We start from the raw sequence: 22,219 nt of genomic DNA on the forward strand, positions 1-22,219 counted from the left end.
GTCTTGTTTTCTGTCCTACGGATTGTCAGAGAAAAAGGAGAATCCTCAGCATGGGACAGAATTCAATTTTAATTTCTGAATGTGAGTCATGTGGCTGAACTCAGAAGTGACTTATTATAGAGGTCAAGTTCTGCTTCTTTGTAGGCATTAAATACTACTATACTAATTCCCACGTTTCTGTTCACTTAGAGGAGCCTGAATCTCAGCTCTGACCCTTCTCTCCATGACATCACAGAAATCATATACATTCAGGTTTCTCAGTCAGCTAGAAGTCATTTTGAGAACATTCAGCTGTATTACTGAAGGGACTAGGTTATGTTGGCGTTAGTCAGCTGAAATAAATAAAGCACCAAGAAGTCAGGGAAAGATATCCTGCAAGAAGTCAGAAAGATATCTAGCGGGTGTAAGGTTGTCTGCTAATGACTTTTGTGCATAGTAAAGTCTATTTTAATCACCATGCTACGTTTATTCTGTTTTGCTTTGACAATATGCCACTTTTGCAGACTAAATGATGTCACCAGGTTTGATGTTCCTTGAGGGCTGCAAATGACCTTCTCTCTTGGAAATTTTTGTTATACGTTCAAAAAAGCACTTTGTGGGTCATATTGGAACAAAATAGATCTAAGTTCAGTTTTTATTGATGGAATTGAAGATTTTGAACTCAAATTTTTATGATGGAAGTTAAATAAAACTCTTCTTGACTAAGCACAGGAACTTTGCTTCTGTGCCCAAGGAGGAGGGAAGATTGTGAAGACAAATATAACTTTACAAAGTGGGTTGGTGGTTTACTTGTTTATTTTTTTGTTCAATTGTTTTTTTTTGTTTGGTTGGTTGTTTTTTGTTTTTTTTTTTTTTTTTTACTTCTGAGCTTGGTGTTGAATTTTTTGAATGGGCACCGGGATGTGTTGTGGTTATTTGGTTACAGGTTGGGTTGTTGGTTTTTGTGTTTTTTTTTCTTGTTTAGCATAATCAGTTCATTATCAAAAGGAAGTGTCTGAACTCTGAGGACAACATTTTAACTATTGCCCTAGATAGATTAAATCTTTTGTCTGCCAAAGAACACAAAGTACTTTTAACTTGCTTAAAAAAAAAGATTATGAAGTATAGGAACAGATACTGAACTGAATGACAAGACCTGCACAGTCAAGTCCCTCAGCTAGCCCTAGTGCTGCAGTGTGTTGAATTGCAGACTGAAAAACTGGAAGCTGATCTCTTTCTAAAGAGCAAATCCAGTCCAAAAGTCAAGGCAAGCTATTTACCAAGAAGCAAGCACCTAGCATCAGACAGAGGCCCTTTGAAGGAAGGGATGAATTTCCTTCTGCCTAGCAAATTTGCCATAGTGCTTTCTATGAATAGGTAAATGGTTTTAACCTGTGGAATGAGAGAAAAAGCTCAACTTTTTTTCATATTTTCATGGTATCAGTACTCAAATGTGTATGTAAAGTAGAGGCCGACATCCACAGCAATATTTATATTACGTTCTGTGGAATTGCTACCAGCTGCTTGTGGAACCTGGGTATAGAATGTATACACATCATACTGTAGTGTTTTCTCTTATTTCACACCTAATGAGGTCAAGTCAATATGGCAGAATATGGGCCTAATCTCGAAAATAATGTTAAGTTTCTTGATCTTGGAAGTACTTAAACTATTCAAAACCTGCCTGGACAACCTGCTGAAGTTGACCCAGCTTTGAGGGATGAACGAGATGATTCCCTGTGATTCTGTAACAGTCTTACCTTTTTTGTCAAATTGCAAATCAACAAAGATGGGGAGAATTGAATGCTCTGCAGTGAGGCAGCATGCCAGTACAGTCTATAGGAAATACCTCTGCAAGTCACTGGAAGTGATCTTATTTGATTCTTATCAAGGAATCAAATAGGAATAATCTTATAGGACTTATTTGATCCTGTTAGATATTTTGTGGGCTCTTGTCTATTTGCTTACATAAATCACTGAGTGTCAGGCAATGCTGAGAAATTTTGGTCACATCTTTTATTAAGAAATGATGTGCACTTTTAAATTTTTGCTAAATCAGAACAAAATTTGATGGATTATTTTTGGAATAATCACTTGATATGTAAAATGTCTTTGGAGAAAATTTAAAGTAATTTTTTCTTGTATTCATGTGTGATTGGGTGGACAATGGAAGAGGCCCTAAAGGACATGGATTAATTTAGCATCTTTGCTACTCGATTGTTGTTGTTGGTTTTCCTTTATAATGCCCTTGTAGAAATCATTTTAGCTCCTGTGCCTTGTTTTCTCTCTCTTTAGATAGTAGATGAGTATCTTTGTTGTTCTAGAAGAGCTCTGGGACTCTGAAAGCTTTTAATTTTATTGGGGCTTTTAGCAGTGTTAACTTTAGCAATGTTAACTATTCCAAAAGAGGCAAACTAGATTTCTAAGGGATCCATATAAAGTTTTAATAAGTTATGTAAGAATATTAGATGCAGCAGAAATGTATGTATAAACCTTGGGTGTTGGTCTAAAATAGTTTATTTTTTAAAGTATAGCATTGCTAATAGGCACAAAAGGGTAGTTTATTTTTAGAGGACAGTTATTCTGAAAGTTTATGAAAGGGGAAGTTAGAATATTTTAGAATAGAGTATACTTGAAGACATTAAAAAGCATGTTGTATTTTTAACCTGTTACCGTTAATTTGTTGATGTTACCATTATGTTACTGTAATGCTGTTAAATGTAATGTTTATCATCAGTAATGTTGTATGTTCAACTATGCTGTGGAGTGTCTCGTCAGTAATTGTAGTTCAGCAATATATATGTTGTTTGAGTTGTTTGATGGAATAAGAGAACATTTGAAGCTAATGAAAGGAAGAGCTGCACCTGTTTTTTTGTTAGTTTGGTGTTGGCTTGTTTTTGCCAGGCAGGAAAAACAAGCATATGATAATAACCACATTCTCACAATACTTCACCCATCCTTCCCCCTAGAATTAAAGAGTACTAAACTTCAGTCTTCTTATGTCTTAGCTTCACAAACATGTTAGATTTTCTGAAATAGCTGTAAAATTTCCCATGTAACAGTGTGGGATGAATTTCAGTAATAGAAGATACAGAACTATTCTTTATTTTCATGGGCAGAAAGTGCCCACTTCTCTTTCATATTAGATATCTGTATTGATTATTTACTAACAAAACAAAACATTGAAAATTTTATTTATATTGCCAGAGTTGATAATTAGGATAAGACGTAGTGTAGAAACAGTCTTGGAAATACTTGTTATACTTGATTGCAATGAAACGGAGCCCTTGTTACAGCTTTCCTAAATCTAATTTGTTTGAGTTGCATTAGAAGAGGCACTTTAAGAAGTGCAACTTGTGTAAGTTGATAATTTTATCTGTTTACCTAAAGACACACTTCTCACTTTTGATTACTTTCAATGTTCTTCTACTGAGTGAAGCGAGGAGCCTTACCTGCTGTAATTTAAGGAAGTCAAGCATGCTGATTGAAACAAAATTTCCTTGAAATAGAGAGGCATATTTGAAACTGTCAGTTTACTATGAAGTTTGTTTAGCTTCTTGGATGCATATGAATGTATGTAACCTGCAAGCATTTTAAATAATATTGACCGTAAAGAGTCTTTCAAAAAGAACAGGAAATTAAAAAAAAAAAAAAAAAAAGCATAATCATTCTCCTTTCCTTATCCACAGGATCCTAGTCAAAGTCCTATGTAGGTAAAACAAACAAACAAAAAAACAACAGCACAACTAGGCAGCTTAGAGCAACTGGAAAGGGAAAATTCCTATGTAGACACTTTTTTTTTTTAATAATAAAATGTCAGCTGTAAAGCAAAGTAAGAGAATATCAGAGAGTATGCACATTACCACACTGCTTAGAGAAAAGAGACATTAAATGCAAGGATGAAGCATTGCAAAAAATTAAGAGATTGTTTTATGCTTCCCATCTTCTCCTTATGGACTGGTTCCATCATGTCATAAGAATTAAGCTTTTCTGTGTTTAAGCTGATGTTTCAGGGCTTTAAAAGCTTAAATTGCTTTATTGCCTTAGCATTAGGTCATCTCCATGTTTTATTGTTTTGGGAAGTGAAGAGCATGGCAGTTGGCAACTTCAGAATGAGTTGTAGGATAACTGACTGCTGAGAGATTCTGGGAACTGATATTGAACCACAGGCCCAAACCTGGCATTTTTTTACAATTGGAGATTTTTTTATAAAGAAAAGCGCTCATGTTAAGTGGTTACTTTTTCCTTATCTATTCTCAGGGTTGCTCTTGTGGAAAATATTCCTGAAGGGATCAACTATTCAGACAGTGCACCATCCCACTTGTCTCTTTTCCAAGGCTGGATGAATTTGCTTAATATGGCTGAAAAGTCTGTTGACATAGTATCTTCCCAGTGGGACCTCAATCACAGTCATCCATCAGCATGCCAGGTATGTTCTAGACTAAAGAAAGATGGGACTTTAACAATCTGTTTTTGTTGTTTGTGAATTGCTTAGAGCTGCAGCCCTTCTCTGTAGCAAACCTATTTGTTTGGGTAGTTTAAAAGCAAACAAACATTTTCTTATGAGGATTGTCCTGTCAGGATATTAGTTTTATGAGAGTGGTGGCACAGTGGACTAGAGAACACACTCAACACATTCATATCACTTCCATCTTAGGAAAGGATATCATTGTATAATCTTAAGAAACTTGCAAAATTGTAACTATTCAAACACATCATAATTTGGGAATATCCATAAAACTATGTACTTATTTTCTATTTGGTGCAAATGATCAGGTAAAAGAGTAATTATGTGGATTAGTTCTACAGCCAAATTGATGTGTAAAATTACACTTACAAATTATCTGATAGCAAATGTATCAGATGATTCTTAATATCTTTTCAAAATGAATCTGAAGGGTAATGAGTTAGGGCTTGTGCAATAAAGTACAGTAGGAAAAATCATAAATCACCAAATGAGACAAATATGCATTACAGTGATGCTGTGCCAACAAATATATTATTCTTGATAGCAGTCACCTTAGAAAATGGGGAAAGGGCAGATTTCCACTTAGTGTTACCCTGTCAAACTAAGATATCAAAGAAATGATGAGCTGAGAGTATCTTTTTTCATAATGGATTGTTTGCTGGAAAAAGCCACTCAGCTGGAATGGAATTCAGTTAAAATCACAGTAGAGTAAATATAAGGAATCTACAATACTACACTATGTCACAAACTTTTCACTTTCCTCTCTGGTTTGGATGATACTGTGCAGTAAAAAAAATGCCTTATGCTAAATGGTGGACAGTGACTGGTATTGTCAGCAACCAAAGATGGTGCTTCAAACTGCCTGTGTTTTCAAATGGTGAACTGAATGGTACTTCTTTTTAGAGAGGCTGTTGCCTAGCTGAAGGGCATACATTCGCTTTCTTCAAAATCTACTCTATGTCCATTTAAACAAGTGAAAGCTTGAGCTGAGCATTCAAATAGAAAATTTAGCACAAACCCTTCCTTTTATAATGCTTACAAATATTGGTGTAGAGTTCTTGAATAAATTCATTGAATATCAAAATATTGAGGCTTTTCACAATGTAATTATGTAGCTAAGCTTTATTTAAATTCATTGCCTAAGAAACTTCAAACCCATGTTCTGTCATTCAAGCAGATGAATTCACAGAGAATGCCTTAGATGTTTTCAAGATGTGCATGAATTGGTATGTGCATGAGTCTTTTAAAAAACATTTTGTCTGAAAAAATTCAACGTGTCATTCACTTCAAAACCAGCAGAGCCTAACAAATCCCAAGCAGAGAATAAAAATAGCAAACTGGAAATTGGGATTTCAGTAGTTGAGCATCAATTCCATTCACTGTTCCATATTTTCATGCAAAAGAACTGTAAGATGTTGCTGAGTGTCAGAACAGGAAAAAGGAAGAAGAGACACATAAGTGGATTTGCTTCTTCATCCTTAAATGCACTGTTTAAGCCATAAAAAAATGTAGCATATTTTTTAGTAATATTCTATTTTAGTTTTCTATTTAGAATACATAGTAGCCTTACAAAAGTAATTACTTCTGTTTAAAATATGATTAATATTCCAGTCATTCCCTCAATTGTACAGCAGTGTGGGCTGAACAGCTGATAGATTTTTTTTGTCAAGCTTGTCTATTCATCCTTAAACACTGTGCTGCTATTGGCCAATCTAATTGCTAAAGAAATTGACAAAGAGGCAGGGATTCTTAGCAAATTGCTGCCCTAGAGAGTGTGTACAAAGCTTAGTGAGTGAAAAATAGGGAAGGAAATCTGTATCATTGCATCTGCTTTTTAAGGTCGTAAGATGAAAGAGAAATGACAGTGAAGCTTCAGTAATTGTAATCCGGTAATGTTCAAAAGTCAGATGTCCTCGGGTCTTTACAAATTTGGATTTGGGGAAATTTATCCTCACATAACAGAAATATTATGCAGGGACTGCTGCAAAACTTCTAGGTACTGCAGTGGTTATAGTTGAGGAAGTTTTAGTTGTTCCCTAAATGATGCTGCTTTTATCAGAAACTGAGAACATAACCATTTTCTTTAGGGACTCACGTCCTGCTGTATTACCATTCACAAAATGAAAACTGTAAGATGTATTACAAAGCAAGTTTCTTTGCATGACCAGTTTAAGAGACATTGATTTTTGGAGGAGAATAGCTGAGTAGGCTAGATTGCCTTTCCTTAACTGCAGGAACTAGCCATGTTCTTTGTGTATGTGTATTTATGGGCACACGTGAATCTATGTGCATATGTATATACAAGTCCAAAACACATCTTGAAGAAAAAGAGCAGTAAATTCTGCAATTTTATATTCACAGTTAATTGTTTTCACAGTTGGTTTCCTCTGAGTCTTCTAACATTTAGAAACATTAATTTACTGTGACCTTACATAGTTTCAGTAAGTCTTTCCTCGCAAATTTCATTTTAACAAGTAAGCATCAATTCTATTTTGGTATATTGATATTGCCATAAGTATGGCACATGTCCCCCTGGATGGATATTTGGAGTATTCTAAGATGATCAGTGGTCTGGCTTTTACAGTGATCATACAAAAACCACGTGGTTCTGACTTCATCTCTATTTCCCTACCTGTTGTGCTGTTCTTGGATGGCTTGATGGGAGAAGTCTCCCACTCCACCTGAATATCTTATGTTTAAGTCAGATGTCCAGCTTGGTAATGAAATCACTGTGTGTCATTTGCAGACAGGTGTCATACAAGGGTCTTACGTGATTTGTTTGATAGAACAAATGTTAGTGCCAGAGATTAGTTATCCGTCCTTTACAATTATTAAAAAACATTAATAAGTACAAAGAGGATGAGAACATCTGTAAACCTAGCAGCTGCCAGCAGAAATTGGCTACCGCCAGCTACAGAAATTTCAGTGTATTTTCTTTCTGTACACTAATACTTCCAAAGCCATCTCTCCCTGCCAGATGGTGGCATTTCCCTGATACTGCTGATACAAAATGAGACACAGAAATAAAAAAGAGAAAGTTTTTATAGTGAAAGCATTTTTTTGGACTCTGAACTTCTAAAAGTTGGTTGGAGTCTACACTGGCTATTTTGCTAGAAAAACACAAGGAGAGCATTTTGAGTTTCTCCGTTTTGCATTAAGTAGCAGCAGTTAAATTTAGGGTTATTTTCTTACTGTATTGGTTTCTGCCAGCATGCTGTGCTTGTCAGTGATGTTTTGCAGATCGCCTTAACAACTGATGGTAGGGCAACTTTTTAAAACTGTAAGTAGAACTATGTAGAATAAATTCAGAAGAAAATTCTGGAAGTAAATGGTTTTATTTCTGTTGAAATAAAAAGTTAAGCATTGTCTAAATTGTAGATACCTAAGCTTTTGAAGGAACAGTAATTCACTTTTAGAAAACTTCAGTAAATGCATTTTGTGGTTTTTATCTTCCCTGTTTTATTTAATGAGGAATGCAGGCTGACAAAGGTAACAGTAAGCAAAGGAAATCATCAGGCTGGAATCAGTCTGCCTAGGAAGAGTTAAGAAACTTCTTTGTGGGGAATTTCGGAGCTTTTTGGTAGCTGTAACTTTTTTTTTTTTAATTTCATTCACCAGCTTGCTGTGGCATGGATAGTTGGGACTGATGTTTGAGATGGATGGTAGCCTAAAGCTGTTTGTTCATTTGATATATACTTTTTACAACTTATTTTGTCTTTTTCAGTAGATTTTCTGATACAGTGTTGTGAAAATGTAAGATAATATTTTACCAGGAGAGCTGTTTTCTTAATGTTGTCTGCTAAAATGCAAATAGAGTGATAGGTAGTGTGCTGCATTTCCGTGGCACTTGGCTTGTTACTATTTCTCAGTCCTCACAATCTAACTGTATAAGAGTGATTCAGATTGCTGTCATGTAGTGGCACAGCAGCCCCGTATTGTCTCACAGAGAAAGTGTGGTCTATATGACAGTATGAGGGTTTGTATTTAACAGAAGCATTTCAAATGTGCTGACAGCAGTGACAAAAATCTTCAGACCTTCTGTCCTGTCTCTTTTCTTTTTCATAGAACAAAACAGTAAAATTGCAAGTGAACATGTCAGAAAGTATAGAAACCGAGTTTCAAATTAATATTAATGGGAAAAGAAGGCCAGGTACTTCAACAATGAGAAATACTTTCTTATATCCTACTTTACTAGAATACATATAGTTTTTAAAAAAACAACTTGTGTATTTCTCATAGTTGTTTAGAATGCCTAGACTTAGGCCTTGGTGAGAGTACTAATATCTGGTGAGAAATTATGTAGCAAGAGATGTGACAGAAGGACTTATTTCCAGTTTTGATGCTGGATGATATTTTTTTGTATTTGTGTGTAAATACAGATGTTTGTAGTTAGTGCAGTCCTAGCCTTAGCCAGCCACACTTTATGGCTCTGTAACAATTGCTAGAGATGTTTTTATGTTTTTATCAATTTGAAGTTTCACTATGTATGAACATATCTGGACAAAAAAGGACATGATAGACACATAGCTTCTGATGTTCCTGATGGGAAAACAGATGTATTTTCAGAGAAGATGTCTTAATTGGATCACTCCAAATGATGTATTCACCCCTTGTGTGGGCCACTCAACTGTCAGAGTAGCCTGTAAGAGATAGGCAGGGTGCATTGGACAGATCAGCACATGCTAAGATCAGGTAAAACAGGTCAAGGTACGGGCTGGAAACAGTGCAGTTCATTGTGGACCCCAAATTTGATTGCAGTCTAGCAGCACTAGTCTGCAGCAATTACAGGAGAGACCTTCTGGGGGACTCAGGGCACCAAGGAATGCTGCTCAGTAGCGATGTGCTGCTGCCCAAGCGTTTCATTGGAGCTGCTACATAATTCTGTATGCAGCACCCAACCCCTGCACACTGTTATCTCTTTAATTCTTAACTCTGGTAACATCTGCCTTCTTTAATAAATAAATCCTTCCAACTAACATCCTTCACGAATAAATTAAACTAAAAAGATGAGAAAGATCTTTTCAGCTTTGTGACTAATGGGAATGTCTGATTTGCATAGCAGCTCAACAAAGGCTTTTAGGCTTGTGAGATAAAATGTGGGTGCTATTTCTTCCAAACAGGAACACCTAGTCATCTCAAAAGTGCTGAGTCTAATAAGTATTCGGATCTTCATGTAGAGCATGCTTTTATTGTTATGTTCTCTTGCTTTCATTGCTGCAGCGTCTTGTTGACTGCTAAATTCCTGGAAGCCCTGGGATGAGCAGGGAGCTATGCTGTGGATTTGAGCCATCAGACAGGCACTAACAGCAGATCTGTGTTTCCGTTGCAGCCTCTGGCTGCTCTGTAATTTTGGGAAAGCTAGTTTTCAGGAGGCTGGGTATTTTTATTTTGCCATATACATTTGGAAGTGAATCTTAGGAAATGTCTGTACTGTAGACAAATGAAGAGCTACTTTCTATGACTGCTGAAATCCCAGCAAGGCTCAATTGGGCATCACAGGGCAAAGAGGCATCCCACTCGCTGCTGTTTCATGGTGTGGTGAGGAAAGAGGGCTTCTGAACGAGTTTTTGTTAGTCCATTTTACGTCACATTCCTTCATCAGAAACTGCTTTTGCAGCGGCTGTTTTAGTAGAATAGAGTGATCCTTTTAAGAATTTTAGAGTAACAGTTTGTGGTGTTGTACAGAAATTCTCTAACCCAGTCCTGTGCAAGACTCTGTCTTCTACCTGTTCGATTGAAAACTGGCATAATAACTTGATGTGCAAGATTTTACCTCGGTGCTAACATTATACTGAATTTATTGAGCTACGTAGGTAGAATAGACACTTTTTCAACTGATTAGACCCAAATTTTTTGTGTATGATGCTGATAATTGTAACTAGTCTCTGCTGAAGTAAGCTTGAATGGCAACAAGGAAAGAAGCTCCAACTCTGTGACCGTAGCAACACAGCACCATAGTGGCACATAGGATATTTTATTTTTGTCATGTAGCTATGTGATTCTAACCAAGAGTTTTCCTTTAAATAAATATTGAACCTAAAAATTAAACATTTACTCTGCATAAGTAAGAAGAAGTAGAACTTTTTTTTTTTTTCTTTTTTTTGGACATGGAAAAGTATGACTTGATTGGAGATTTTTATTTTTCATGGGAAACAATTGCCTTAATTGCCTTAATCTCCGTTTCTGTAACATGTATGAGGTTCCCTTTTTGTGTTCTTTTTTAGAAATAGGGCTTACATAGTAAAAAGAATGCATAATAGCAGGGAAAATTACATAAGATAAATGTAGATTATTGTCTTTCTGTCTGGTATAGCTCTTCTAAATATGAGCATGTGACTACACAAAAGTTTTTTGCACTATAGTTGGAACCACTCAAAAAAACAACGAATACTCAATCAATACAAAAATGTGTGATGAAGTCTTTTCCATGCACTTTTCATCCTGATTTAACATAAAATAATTGGTTAAAAGAAACCCAATATAAAAATACATTCATGCAGCATCAAGAATTAGGCACTTCTCTTCCCGTGTTGCTTGTCGTCATCGGTGATATTGCATAGCCTGGGAAAAGCAGAAGGCAAGATTGGCCTTCGGAACAGTAACTTGCTAACCTTCAGCGTAGCTTTAACCATATTTAGGAAGTTACTCCCCTGTTGTACTAGGTATGCATATGACATGAATCTTTTATTTGATGATGTGCTATTTAAACAATTCAGTGCTTCATCACTTTTGCTTTCCTTTACTGTTCTTGCCAGGGTCAACGTCTTTTTGAAAAATTGCTTGAACTGGCATCCCGAAATATTGAGATAAAACTAGTGAGCGACATACTGCCTGTGGAATCAAAAGTATTAAACGACTTGAAATCAAAGGGTAAGACCAACGTCTTTATGTTGTTATGCCACTGGCTGCTATGTAATGTTCATTTGATTTCAAATGCAGACTCAGATGACATGTGAACTGCAAACTACTGTTGAGCAGTGTTATCCTATGAGCCTGGAGTTTTCTTTGATTCATAGTTATAAAAAATCTGAAACTCTTACTGTGGCTGGAGTAGATATTTGCCATTTGCACTGGTTAAAAAGGTGTTTACATAGGCGTTTAAATGCACTATAGCCATACTAATGGTAGGCAGTGTTACCTGAGAAATTGCTGTTATACCCTATGGGACAAGGTAGTTTTCTCTTTAAAGCAAAATAATTTATTAAAACATGCCTATGCTACTGATGATTCTGAAGCACAGGAAATACTTTTAGTCAGATTTAGCCAACTGCCACCAGTTTCTGTGTTATGTGCGTGCCTACTTCCCTAAGGATTGTTTTGAAATTCAAAATCCCTGTTCAAAGAGGAGGCACACAATGAGGCTACATGACTAAACTTCCTTTATGTAAAACTGTCTAAAAAAAATAATAAAATTGAAGACGATTTAAGAAATGCTAAAAGAAATCAGGATCTCTTAAGAATTTTGACAACCTCACACACATTTCTCTTGAATAAAAATACCTTAATTATTGAAATATCCTGATAAAAGTATGATTTTAATGGTAGGATAAATTTTAAAAGGAATAGGTAATCTATATATCCTGATAATCATCATTTTTGAGACAGGTTACTTTAATATATCGATCAGAAAGGGAATTCTAAAAAACAAATCAAGTTAAGTGTTTACTACTTGTGCCAGCACCGTAACATAACATGTCGTTGCACAATAAAGAATAAAGAACATCCTTTTCCAAGTGTAATTAATCTTTGTTTAAGTTCCTTATAATCTCCCGACTGGGAAAGTAACACAAAAAATTACTAGTGGAAGTCCTGTTTCATATAGTGGACTGCCTTTTGATCAAGACTGGCATATTTTTTGAAGACATGTTTTTTGAAGACTGATGCGTTATTTCAATGTGATCTTTGTGGAGACTTGTCACTTCATGACTTTACCTGTTCCAGGACTTTGATTACTTTTGCTGCGTGACTAAAGGTGATACTGATTCTTTGATAACAACTGAGGCTACATCAGCTTTGACAGACATCTGTGAAATAAGGAATCATATATTTCTGATGTGTTGAAAAATAGATGTCTATTCTAATATCAACACCAATGAAACTTCTTTAAAAAAGTCATTTAATTCACCTGTGATTTGGTGTCCCAAACTGCACAGGGTCAAATGCAATTAAGGGTAGGACCTGTACAGTTATATTGGTGTACCTCACAATTGATATTTTAGTTATAATTTATTTAGAATATCAAATGTAAAAATATAAATAAATAAATAAAAAATCCCCTTTCCAAGAAAGATGAGCAAGAACTTTAATAGGAAAGGAAACCATTTGTCATTAACATTTATGTCAGTTTGTGGGAATTAATTAGATCTGTTAACTTGCTGAGTAAGCAAATAAAACATAGGCTTTTACTATTTTATTAGTTTCAGCTTCCCTTATGACTAATTCAGATTCCTGAGACAGGAAATTTTAGAGTATTCAAATGAAGGGATCGATATAATTGAGTGTTCTGAGCTGCTCTGAGAATCAGAGTAACTTTTATGTGGTAATTCTTGTGAGTTTTTTTTGCCATGCTCTTAGATCCATGTTCTACTTTTGACCTTTTCTGAAGATCAATAATTGTAAATTCTTGCTTTTTTCAGTATGAATGCTTTTCCTCATTCTGTGTTTTAGTTTATTTCTTCAAATTCTTGAATTTTTGTTAAGATTTCTTAATGATGATGAAGTGATTGCCAGCTCTGTTGCTCTGTTGCCTTACGTTTACATTGGTTTGTTGTTTCTTATTCCCAGGAACTTGTTAATCTTTATTTGGTTCTGCATTCCTAAGAGACAACTTAGGTTTGACATGCCACTTTCAATTAGAAGGTCAGACTTAATTGTCTGTCTGAATTGGGCAGAGGAGGGTCCAAGTACTGTTTCACGCTTCACCAACCTATAAACTCAGCTGGTTGTTCCTAAACAGCAAATATTCATGTGGCCAGGGCTAAAGCAGTAGTGAGAAGAGAAAGCATTTACATAGCTTGTTTGGCTCTGGGAGTTTCTCACGTTCCAGAGCCTGCCTTCCTCTTGCTAGGTAAGCAAAAACTGTCATCTTCTTTCTAAGGAGATCGTGTGAAATAGTCAGACCATTTCTACGTAGTAGAATTGTGAAATATCCTGAGTTGGTAGGGACCCACAAGGATCTTTCCTGGTTCCACAAATGACCACCCAGACCACAAAGGTTCCACCAGGACCACTCATATTTCTGTGAGCGATGTCCAAATGCTTCTTGAACTCCAGCAGACTTGGGGACATGACCACTGTCCTGGGCAGCCCGTTCCATGCTCACCAACTTCTGGTGCAGAACCTGTCCCCAACCCCCATTGCCCTCCCCTGATGCAGCTCCATGCCGTTCCCTCAGGCCCTGTCGCTGTCACACAGAGCAGAGCTCAGCGTTGCCCCTCTGCTCCCTGTGAGGAGCTGCAGCCATCGGTGATGCTTCCCCTCAGTTCCTCTGCTTTGGGCTGAGGACACCCAGGGACGTCAGCCACTCCTCATACATCCTGCCCTGTAGACCCTTTACCATCTTTGTAGCCCTCTTTTGGATGCTCTCTGACCTTTCTTCCTTCTGGTTTCTGGTTTCTGTCCTTCTTGTATTGTGACACCTAAAACTACAGACAATGCTCAAGGTGAGACCACAGCAGTGCAGAGCAGAATGGGACTGGCAGACTGTCCTAGTGAACGCAAGATATAGTTGCTATTACATAGGTTGTGTGGAAGAGCCTTGTCTTTCTTTTCACCAGTCTGCATGATCAGCACCAATGAGCTGTGCCCCTACTCTGTGTAGGCTGGTTTCTGAGGTCAGAATGAGTGTTAACTTGGGTATCATCAACCGCAGGCTGTGCCTATTCAAATGGTACCTGAGAACCTTTAAGTATGGCGCAGTCAAACATCACATGCATTTCCTTAGCCCAGGGAGTCTCCCTTATCGTGCATCTTGAGGTAGAGTGCCCTGGTAAAAGCCAAAGTTATTGCTTGATAAACTTGATCATTCATAATGCTTCATGCAGTTTTTCTGGTGGTGGATGTTGTTGTTTTCGGGGGGGGGGTGAGGGGGGGTGGGGGGATTATCACTCAGATTTGTGGACAGATATGAGTGGTGTCTTCTTGCCTCCTCACCCCATTTCTGATGTACTGCAGAAAGTAGCTCTGATAGATCTTTCCATCGTAGGAGTGCATCCCAGAGTTCTCCTTACACATCCTTCCTGTCCCTGCTGTTTGACAGAGAAGAAAATTGAACTTTGACTTCAGATTTGAGCTGATGGAGTTAGACAAAGCTCAGTTTACGTGGACAGAAGAGCAGAACTGAAGTGGTGTAGAGTAAAATAGAGTAACTTACAGAACAGTGAGCATGTTTGTACAGATATCTGAGCTAGCACTGAACCTGTAAGTTTTGTCACCACTTTTGATCTTTTCCTTGCCAAGTCTTTGCTATCCTGACTGACTTGAGCTAACTGTAGAAAATGGTAGCTTGATTCCAGGAACAGCACAGCAAAATGCACTGTGAAGCATGAATTGATATACTCAGCCAACACACCTTGAGCTGTGGTGATAGAAACCTCTGAGTGCTACAGAGCATACATTTGCTAATGATTGTTGCACTGCAGGAGTGTTATTTAGTTGCAAAATTAGACATTCAATAATGAGGAAATACTAACCCCAGAACATGTATCTATGATAGACTTTAATTACATTATCTGATGCTATATTTTACATGAAATACATAACTGGTACTTGGTGTAATCTTACCATGTTAGTTAATAAGAAGTCTTTTCCATTGTATCAAATGAGAATACATCAAACATTTAATGCCTCAGGGAGAAGATGCTCATTCAGGGGATATTATCTCTGTTGATAATGGGTAGAATCTTTTTTTATCTCGTATTTAATGTATGTCTCCAGGCTTTCTTTATTGCACATCTGCCAGATCCTGCACTGCATACAGAGTGATTTATTTCCTCATAGGATTTTCGGTAGTGCTTCTTGCTGTGGTATCTGAGTGCTCTGCAAATATAGTATTAATGAATTTCTTCTTGCAGCATCACTGTTAGGCAGGTCAGTTGTTGCTTCTCTCTCTCAGGGACATCTGGCAATTATTAATTCCAGCACTGGTACCAAAAGCTAGATCCAGGCAGTTGTTTTTTATAATCATAATTGTAAATATATATGTTCATTAAAAAAAAAAAAAAAAAAAAAAAAAAAAAAGCAACAGCAAACATGAGTATGTTTTCCCAACTCTAACACTGTCAAATTTATCACTAAACATATAAATTATGATTCTATTTTTATAGGACTTTTAATAACAGGCAGATTTAGGGTGAATTCTTGATTCTCTTTAGTTAAAGCTGTATTTGCTTTCTCACATGTGTATATAAATACTATGCATGTATGTATATGACTGTCTTGTGAAAGGTAGGCCTGCTGTAGGCAAAATTTGGCTCACTGTGTAAACAAACACTTTATCCTTCCTGTGCTGTGACAGTACCTTATTAATGCTTATTTTCAAGGTTATTGCTTTAGCCTTTTCTCAGCTGTGTTGGTTTACTAGATTGAAACATTTCTTGTAACCCTCCCATTCCTTGCACATAACTGTGTACCAGACTTTGTGCCTCAGTAACATGAGTGGCATTGTTTTCAATTAGCAGGTTGCTGTATCAATTCTTACGTGCACAGAATCTAAGTTCTATGCTAATTACAATATTATTTTAGCTGACAGTATTAACACTTTTTAAGGCATGCCAATGCATTTCCTTCAGTTTGTAGGCTTCATTCTTTTTTTTTTTCCTTTTCCCCAGTACTCCTGTTTCATAAATCATTTTTCATATATTTGCAAGGAATGCTTTTTGTCAGTGCTTGATGTGGCAGATATGGAAAGAGGACTCTGTCCCTTTCACAAATAAGATTAAAAAAAAAATAAAATCATCTAATTTAACCTACAGCTATTGAATTGTAGTGCTGAAACTGAAGAATCATATGAAGTCTCTGTGTTAAATATGGCAGGGTCTAATCATAAGGTGATACTCTGACTTGCTGAGTAGTTTGTGAACATTTGTTTAGGATTAGATGCAACCAAATTAGAAAAACAGATAAAAGATATTACTGTAGAGAGACAAATAAATTAGTAAAAAGTGGAGCACTGTAAGCTTTTTGAGCTTTTATTTGTATGCTTTGCATTGCAAACACTAGCAGTTGCCATTCCACGACAAATCAAATCTATCTGGGCAGCTGCATGATCCCAAGCTGCTCTTTGCCCTCCCAACCATATGTTGGCCCTCCCTGCCTTTTTTCTTGCATCAGTGCTCATACGGCAAAACAGTCCAGGAGGCTGGTTGGCTGCTCTACAGACTGATTTTTTTATTTTTTAACTGGCATAATTCTGATTTGCATTTGATTTCTGTGTTACTCAGCGTGTTATCTCACAGGTTATATACAACATAAGGATAGGAAACACATAGCTGCAGTTGACAGTGGAGGCAGAACCACTTGGTTCTGGAACTTGGTTTAGACAGACTTGATCTGCAAGTTCATGTAATGCTTTGGAATTTTTAGTGTTTCTGAAAGTTTTTTTTCTTTACCTTTGTTTTAATGAAATTGTTCCCCAACGGACAGCAGTAGTGAATATTTAATTGTGTTTATTTATTTTGTATCTTAAATATGTATATATCCATACATACATGTCTGTAAAACCATATTCTATCTGCTTTTGTTGGCACACTTAAGGCCTAGATTGGTTTTAGAGCTGTCAGGCTTTTGGAATGTTAGTTCTTATCTTCAACCACAATCACATTCCTTTTCTTTATGTCAAGGTGTGAGCGAATGGGAAGGTGATTTCATAGTTCTAATATGTTATAGGAAGACTGAAAAACTTGTGTTTTGTTGTCGAAAGATGGAGAACGTTTGAGAACCTCAGTCCAGTTTCTCCTTAGGAAACATGTTGGCAGTTAGGCGCTGTTTTTTAACCTAGAGCCTTCGTGTAATGCAAGTCCTAGGAATGTGGAGTCCTCCATTTGGGAGAAAACTACTTCTTTGGAAAAGACAAATCCATCAGAGCTAGCAAGGGCACCTTTTGATAAGTTTAAATTGACATAAAATATGCTTGGAGGGAGAGGAGAGCTGGGTGAGTTTGCAGTTTTCTGTAGGCAGGTGGTTGGGTAAAGCATGATTAAATTTAAATTTTCAGCCTACAATATTTGGTTTTAATATTAGAAAAAAATGTTCCAAACAAGTGGACAGTGGACTTTGAGCAGATTATGAAAGAGAAACCATGGGAGTTTTTAAGAAAGTAGGTAGGCCTCTATGAGTGCGGTCTCATGTGTTTATCTCCGGTGTGTAGAACAGGTCTAAGCTCCATTTAAAGGGTTGCTTTAATAGTTGCATTATATAGAAGAATAACCTAAACTTATGTATTTAAGTAGCATTTGAGTCCCTCTTCATGTAAAGATAATGCTGGGAATCACTGTAAAAAACAGTGTGAAGGCTAAAATAATAATACACTTCATTCAGTGGGAAACTGGAATGGATGCTAATGGATGTTTGATGCATGGGAGTGTAAAGAGTGCTCTTGAGAGCTGAAACCCAGCTGATGGCTATATCTAAGGTGTTGAATGGAGTTGTAGCCCCACTGTTTTCTTATCAGTCAGTCTTTCCTAGGCCAGGTTCTGTAAAACTGTGAAAGGAGGGGTGATAGAGATGAGCTCCATCTCTTAAAATTCATAACTACCAAAAACACACTCATTTCATCTTTGGTTTTTCAGTAACAAGTAAGTAGTATCCTTTGAGCGGATCAAGGGTGAGTCCTCCTGAAGGAAGCAATTTGTATCTGAGTTTCACATAATTCAGTTTCACATTGGACATTCAAGTATCTACCGAACATCTGGACACGCTAACACGCAGAAACTCCTGTTTAGCTGTTCTGGGGGGGAAACACCTTTCTATTTAGGCACTTCTTTGACTCATTTTATGTTACTAAGTGTACACACATCCACTGAAGCCTTGATAGCAAGGAAGTGTTCAGCATTGGTTTTATGCCTAAATCCCATGAGGACTCATAAGAAATGTTTCTCATTTGTTTCAGCTGGGGAGCTAGATCCTGCAATATAAGGTAAGCCAAGCCATGTCCAACCTTATTAATCATGACTGAAAAGAGAGGGCAGGTAAAACTTCTGTTACATCTTAGAGATGCATATAAATGGACAAATGTTTTTGACACAGAACATCTGCCTGAATTGTGGAAGAATAGGTTCAAAATCCTGATCCATCTAAAAGTTTGTAAATTTTCAACTTGAAAGAGAGTTATCTACCTTACCAGACATGTGACAGAAATCAGATTGAGCCAGTATGGAAGATCCTTAACCTCATAAAATAGGAGTGTAATCACAAAGGTTTGGAAAATGTAGAAGATATTCTCTCTGAGGAGGATCTACCTGGGTCCTTGATATTTAAGCTCTAACAGTTGGCAGAAATTCTTGAAATTTCTGCCTTCATTTGAATATGATATTTATTTGGGATAGAAGAAACCTGATGTTTAGTCCTTGCTCTGCCTTGTTCGTCCTCCTAACCTCACGTATTTTGAAAGAAACTTGGAAGAATTATTTTAAGCTTCTGGTTACAGGACAGGATTTTGAAACTCAGTCAGAGATTGGATCCTTCTGTGCAGTTCTGAATGAGTTGATGAGGTAAACGGCATGGTTTCTATTGTCATTGCCTACTGTCTAGTTTAGATGTCTTAGATCAAAAACAGAAGGTGCTGTAGTCCAGCTTTTGTTTAATATTCTATGGGAAACAATGCCTACTCTGGGATTAAAACTTCATCAGATGCATAAATATCCTCAAAATAGGCACCATAGTAGATTGCAGTGTGAAACAGCTTATTTTCTCTTACAGATCTGAAACCCACCAATTTTAAGAAGGTTTAGGCGTGGTCTGCCTTAAAGAGTGCTCTAACAATAGAAAATTAGTAGTATGTGGCTGTTATGCCAATAAATTATATTAATTATATTTATATTTAATAATCTATAAAGAAAAAAAAGCTTTAAATTCTAGAGGCAATCAGGTCTTTGGCTTGTACTGGCTTGTTTTCAAGAGAGAGAGAAGGGAAGAGGTTTATTTAAGCTTGGTGCCCACGGAAGCCAGATATGCAGGTGACAAAGTCTAATTTTAAGTTCTACAACATTTGTTTCTGTGGATTTAGAAATGAATGCTCTTTAAGGGCTTTTCCAACCTGAGTGATTCTATGAAGGAAATGTATGTGTAATGTGCAGTTTTGCATTATACAATATCACTCATTTGTTTTCCAGTGTCTGTAGCCACTGTTTAAAAGAACCATAGTAGTAGTAATACATCTGACTTGATGAATTAAGAATCATGAATTAAGACATTTCTAACATGCTAGATGTTTAGTAGAAACAATGTCATAATTCTTCTGCTTTAAAATCTTTAATTGAAAAAGTCTTTCACAGTTGATGGATCAGTATTTTTGTACATATTTGCAGTTCGCAAATTTATTTGCATTTAAGATTGCTACTAATGCATGTGTATTCATGGATTTGGTGGAAGTGGGCGTGCTTGTGTTTTGTAACTTCCAGAACAGTTAAAAGTGTTGATAATCCAGCCATTTTGTCAACAGTCATATTGCTTTTGTTTAGTGATGAGAACTCAGGTCCAACATAGCAGGTTCACACCACAGATAACGTCTCCAAATCTTGTTTGATAATTTGCATGGATGGTTTTTGTATGACAATAGTGGTTTGAATCACTGACACTTTTTGGCACAGAGAAACCAATAACAGATGGCATTAGACAAAATTAGTTATGACATTTCTACAACATATAGATTGCATGCAAGTTCCTACCTACTGTTACTGGAAGAGCTGGTAAGAGCTGCCAGGACTGTATGAGCTCAGGAAAGATTTGTTAGGTAGCTGTGCTCCCCTTGTGGAAGTGTTGGTACCCCGTGCTCTCTCTTAGTTGCAAAAACACTAGTGCTATCTCATCCCAAAAAGTGATGATAGCCAATGATGTTTTATGTAGGGATCCAAAGAAAGCAGTATATTTTCTCTCTGATGAATTTTGTCTGCTCATCCAGATCATAGATGTTTCTTGTCCACTTGAAACTTTACTGACTTCTTAGAACTGTGCTTTGATCATGGAGTTCCAACCCTCCTGCTGTGGGCAAGGTTGCTACCCATCAGACCAGGCTGACCAGGGCCCATCCAACTTTTTTGTAGATTTCATGCATTAATTTTTAAAGTAACGACAGATTTCTGCAGTGCTAAGGTGTTTTATAAATTTTTATACAGCCTAGTGGCTGGAAATGAAATTACGTTAAGCTTAGTCTGAAGTACTTCATCTGGAAGTGAAGATCTCAGAATAATATCTCTACATTACTCTCCATCGTTTCCATCCCTCTTTGCCCATTCTTACGGAGTGATTATCTCTAATGCTGACACTTTGCAGAGAGTACATTCAGCATATTTTCTGTCCTTCAGACAGAATAGAAAGTGTATATAGTGAATAAATATTAACATCTAGTGCAGAAATTTATAGTCACTTCCATCACTCAAAGTGGAACAGATTTCTGTTTCTGGTCATTTTAATCTAAGGAGTTATGTATACATACAAAGTGATGTAAAAAATACCAGTGAAGTTACAGGCCATATAATATCTATATTAAGGTTCAAAATTATGTCAGCAGTGTGTTATTAAGATTACAGTGTCTTTCAAAAATAACACTTTTCATGCAAACGGTCACTGAGCAACTTTTTCCAGCCGTAAGATAATAGAAACAAACTGAGGGTATATTGTTTGCCTTGGTGCAATAATCAGAATCGCATGCTCATGCAAGAAGCATAATGGAAACAAGTGGAGTAAAATATTCTTACCCTTTATATTTTTTCCGCAGTCTGTAGTTTCCAAACTCCCTTGTGATGAAATTTAGAAATCTATCATTTTGTTTGATCTTTCAACAAATACTTTTGATTCTGTTTGCCTTTTTGTCATCCACAAACCACTACCCAAGTAGCAATGTTCTGCAGCTTCAATATCCATTGTTCCTTGAAATCTGTTTTCTTATTTATTTCAACAATTAGCTTATCCAAGTGTATTTCCTTTCATTTTCTATCTTCTTTCCTTTCTGCTTTCCAAAATATTTTGATCTCTTGAACACAAACATGCTTATGGAAGGATGCAATTTAAAAACTAATATTCTTCTTTAGCCTGGTTTATAACTGTATTTGCATCATCACTTGGGAGAGATGGGTTTTGGTAATATTTTATGTTAACACTGAACCTCTGTTAAAATGTTTTTGAGTATTACCAGGGAACCAGTACAGATTTTTGTCTTTAGTCTTTGATTTCTTTGTAGCATACATTCTTGGAATATGAAGGCCTTCTTCCTGAAATTAAGTATTACCAGAAGGGCCTAGAGAGATGGAAGCATTAGCATTCCAAAGATAGTGAGATTAAGTATAGAGTGGTCATCCTTGCAAGGACGTTTTGATAGTTGCAGCTTGAATCGATGCTTTGTATTCCTCAAAATAAATTAAGAGCTGATACTTCACTTGTGCATTCCCTAATATGAGAAACAGTAATTTATGGTACGAAAAAAACACATTCTTTATGTCATTTCTTTTTATGCCATTAAACTGTTTATAGCTATGATGTCAGTTGAATATGACACTCTTCTTCCCACTGGACCCTATCAAATTTAATGCGCAGGGGCACTTATGATGATGTAAGCAT

At 36.6% G+C, this 22,219-nt stretch overlaps 1 protein-coding gene across 2 annotated transcripts in view; it reads left to right on the forward strand.

The window, feature by feature from the left end:
• PLD5 (phospholipase D family member 5) overlaps positions 1-22,219 on the forward strand; it is a gene marked incomplete at both ends in the record, with an annotated part of 156,907 nt that overhangs the window by 89,470 nt on the left and 45,218 nt on the right. For both annotated transcript variants that reach the window (XM_079550721.1, XM_079550722.1), the window contains 2 exons: positions 4,240-4,408; positions 11,203-11,317. In XM_079550721.1, coding sequence (XP_079406847.1) covers positions 4,240-4,408; positions 11,203-11,317 — 284 coding nt within the window. The remainder of the gene's footprint in view (positions 1-4,239; positions 4,409-11,202; positions 11,318-22,219) is intronic.

The sequence above is a fragment of the Tetrao urogallus genome, assembly GCF_951394365.1.
Source record: "Tetrao urogallus genome assembly, chromosome: 2".
Lineage (NCBI taxonomy): Eukaryota > Metazoa > Chordata > Aves > Galliformes > Phasianidae > Tetrao > Tetrao urogallus.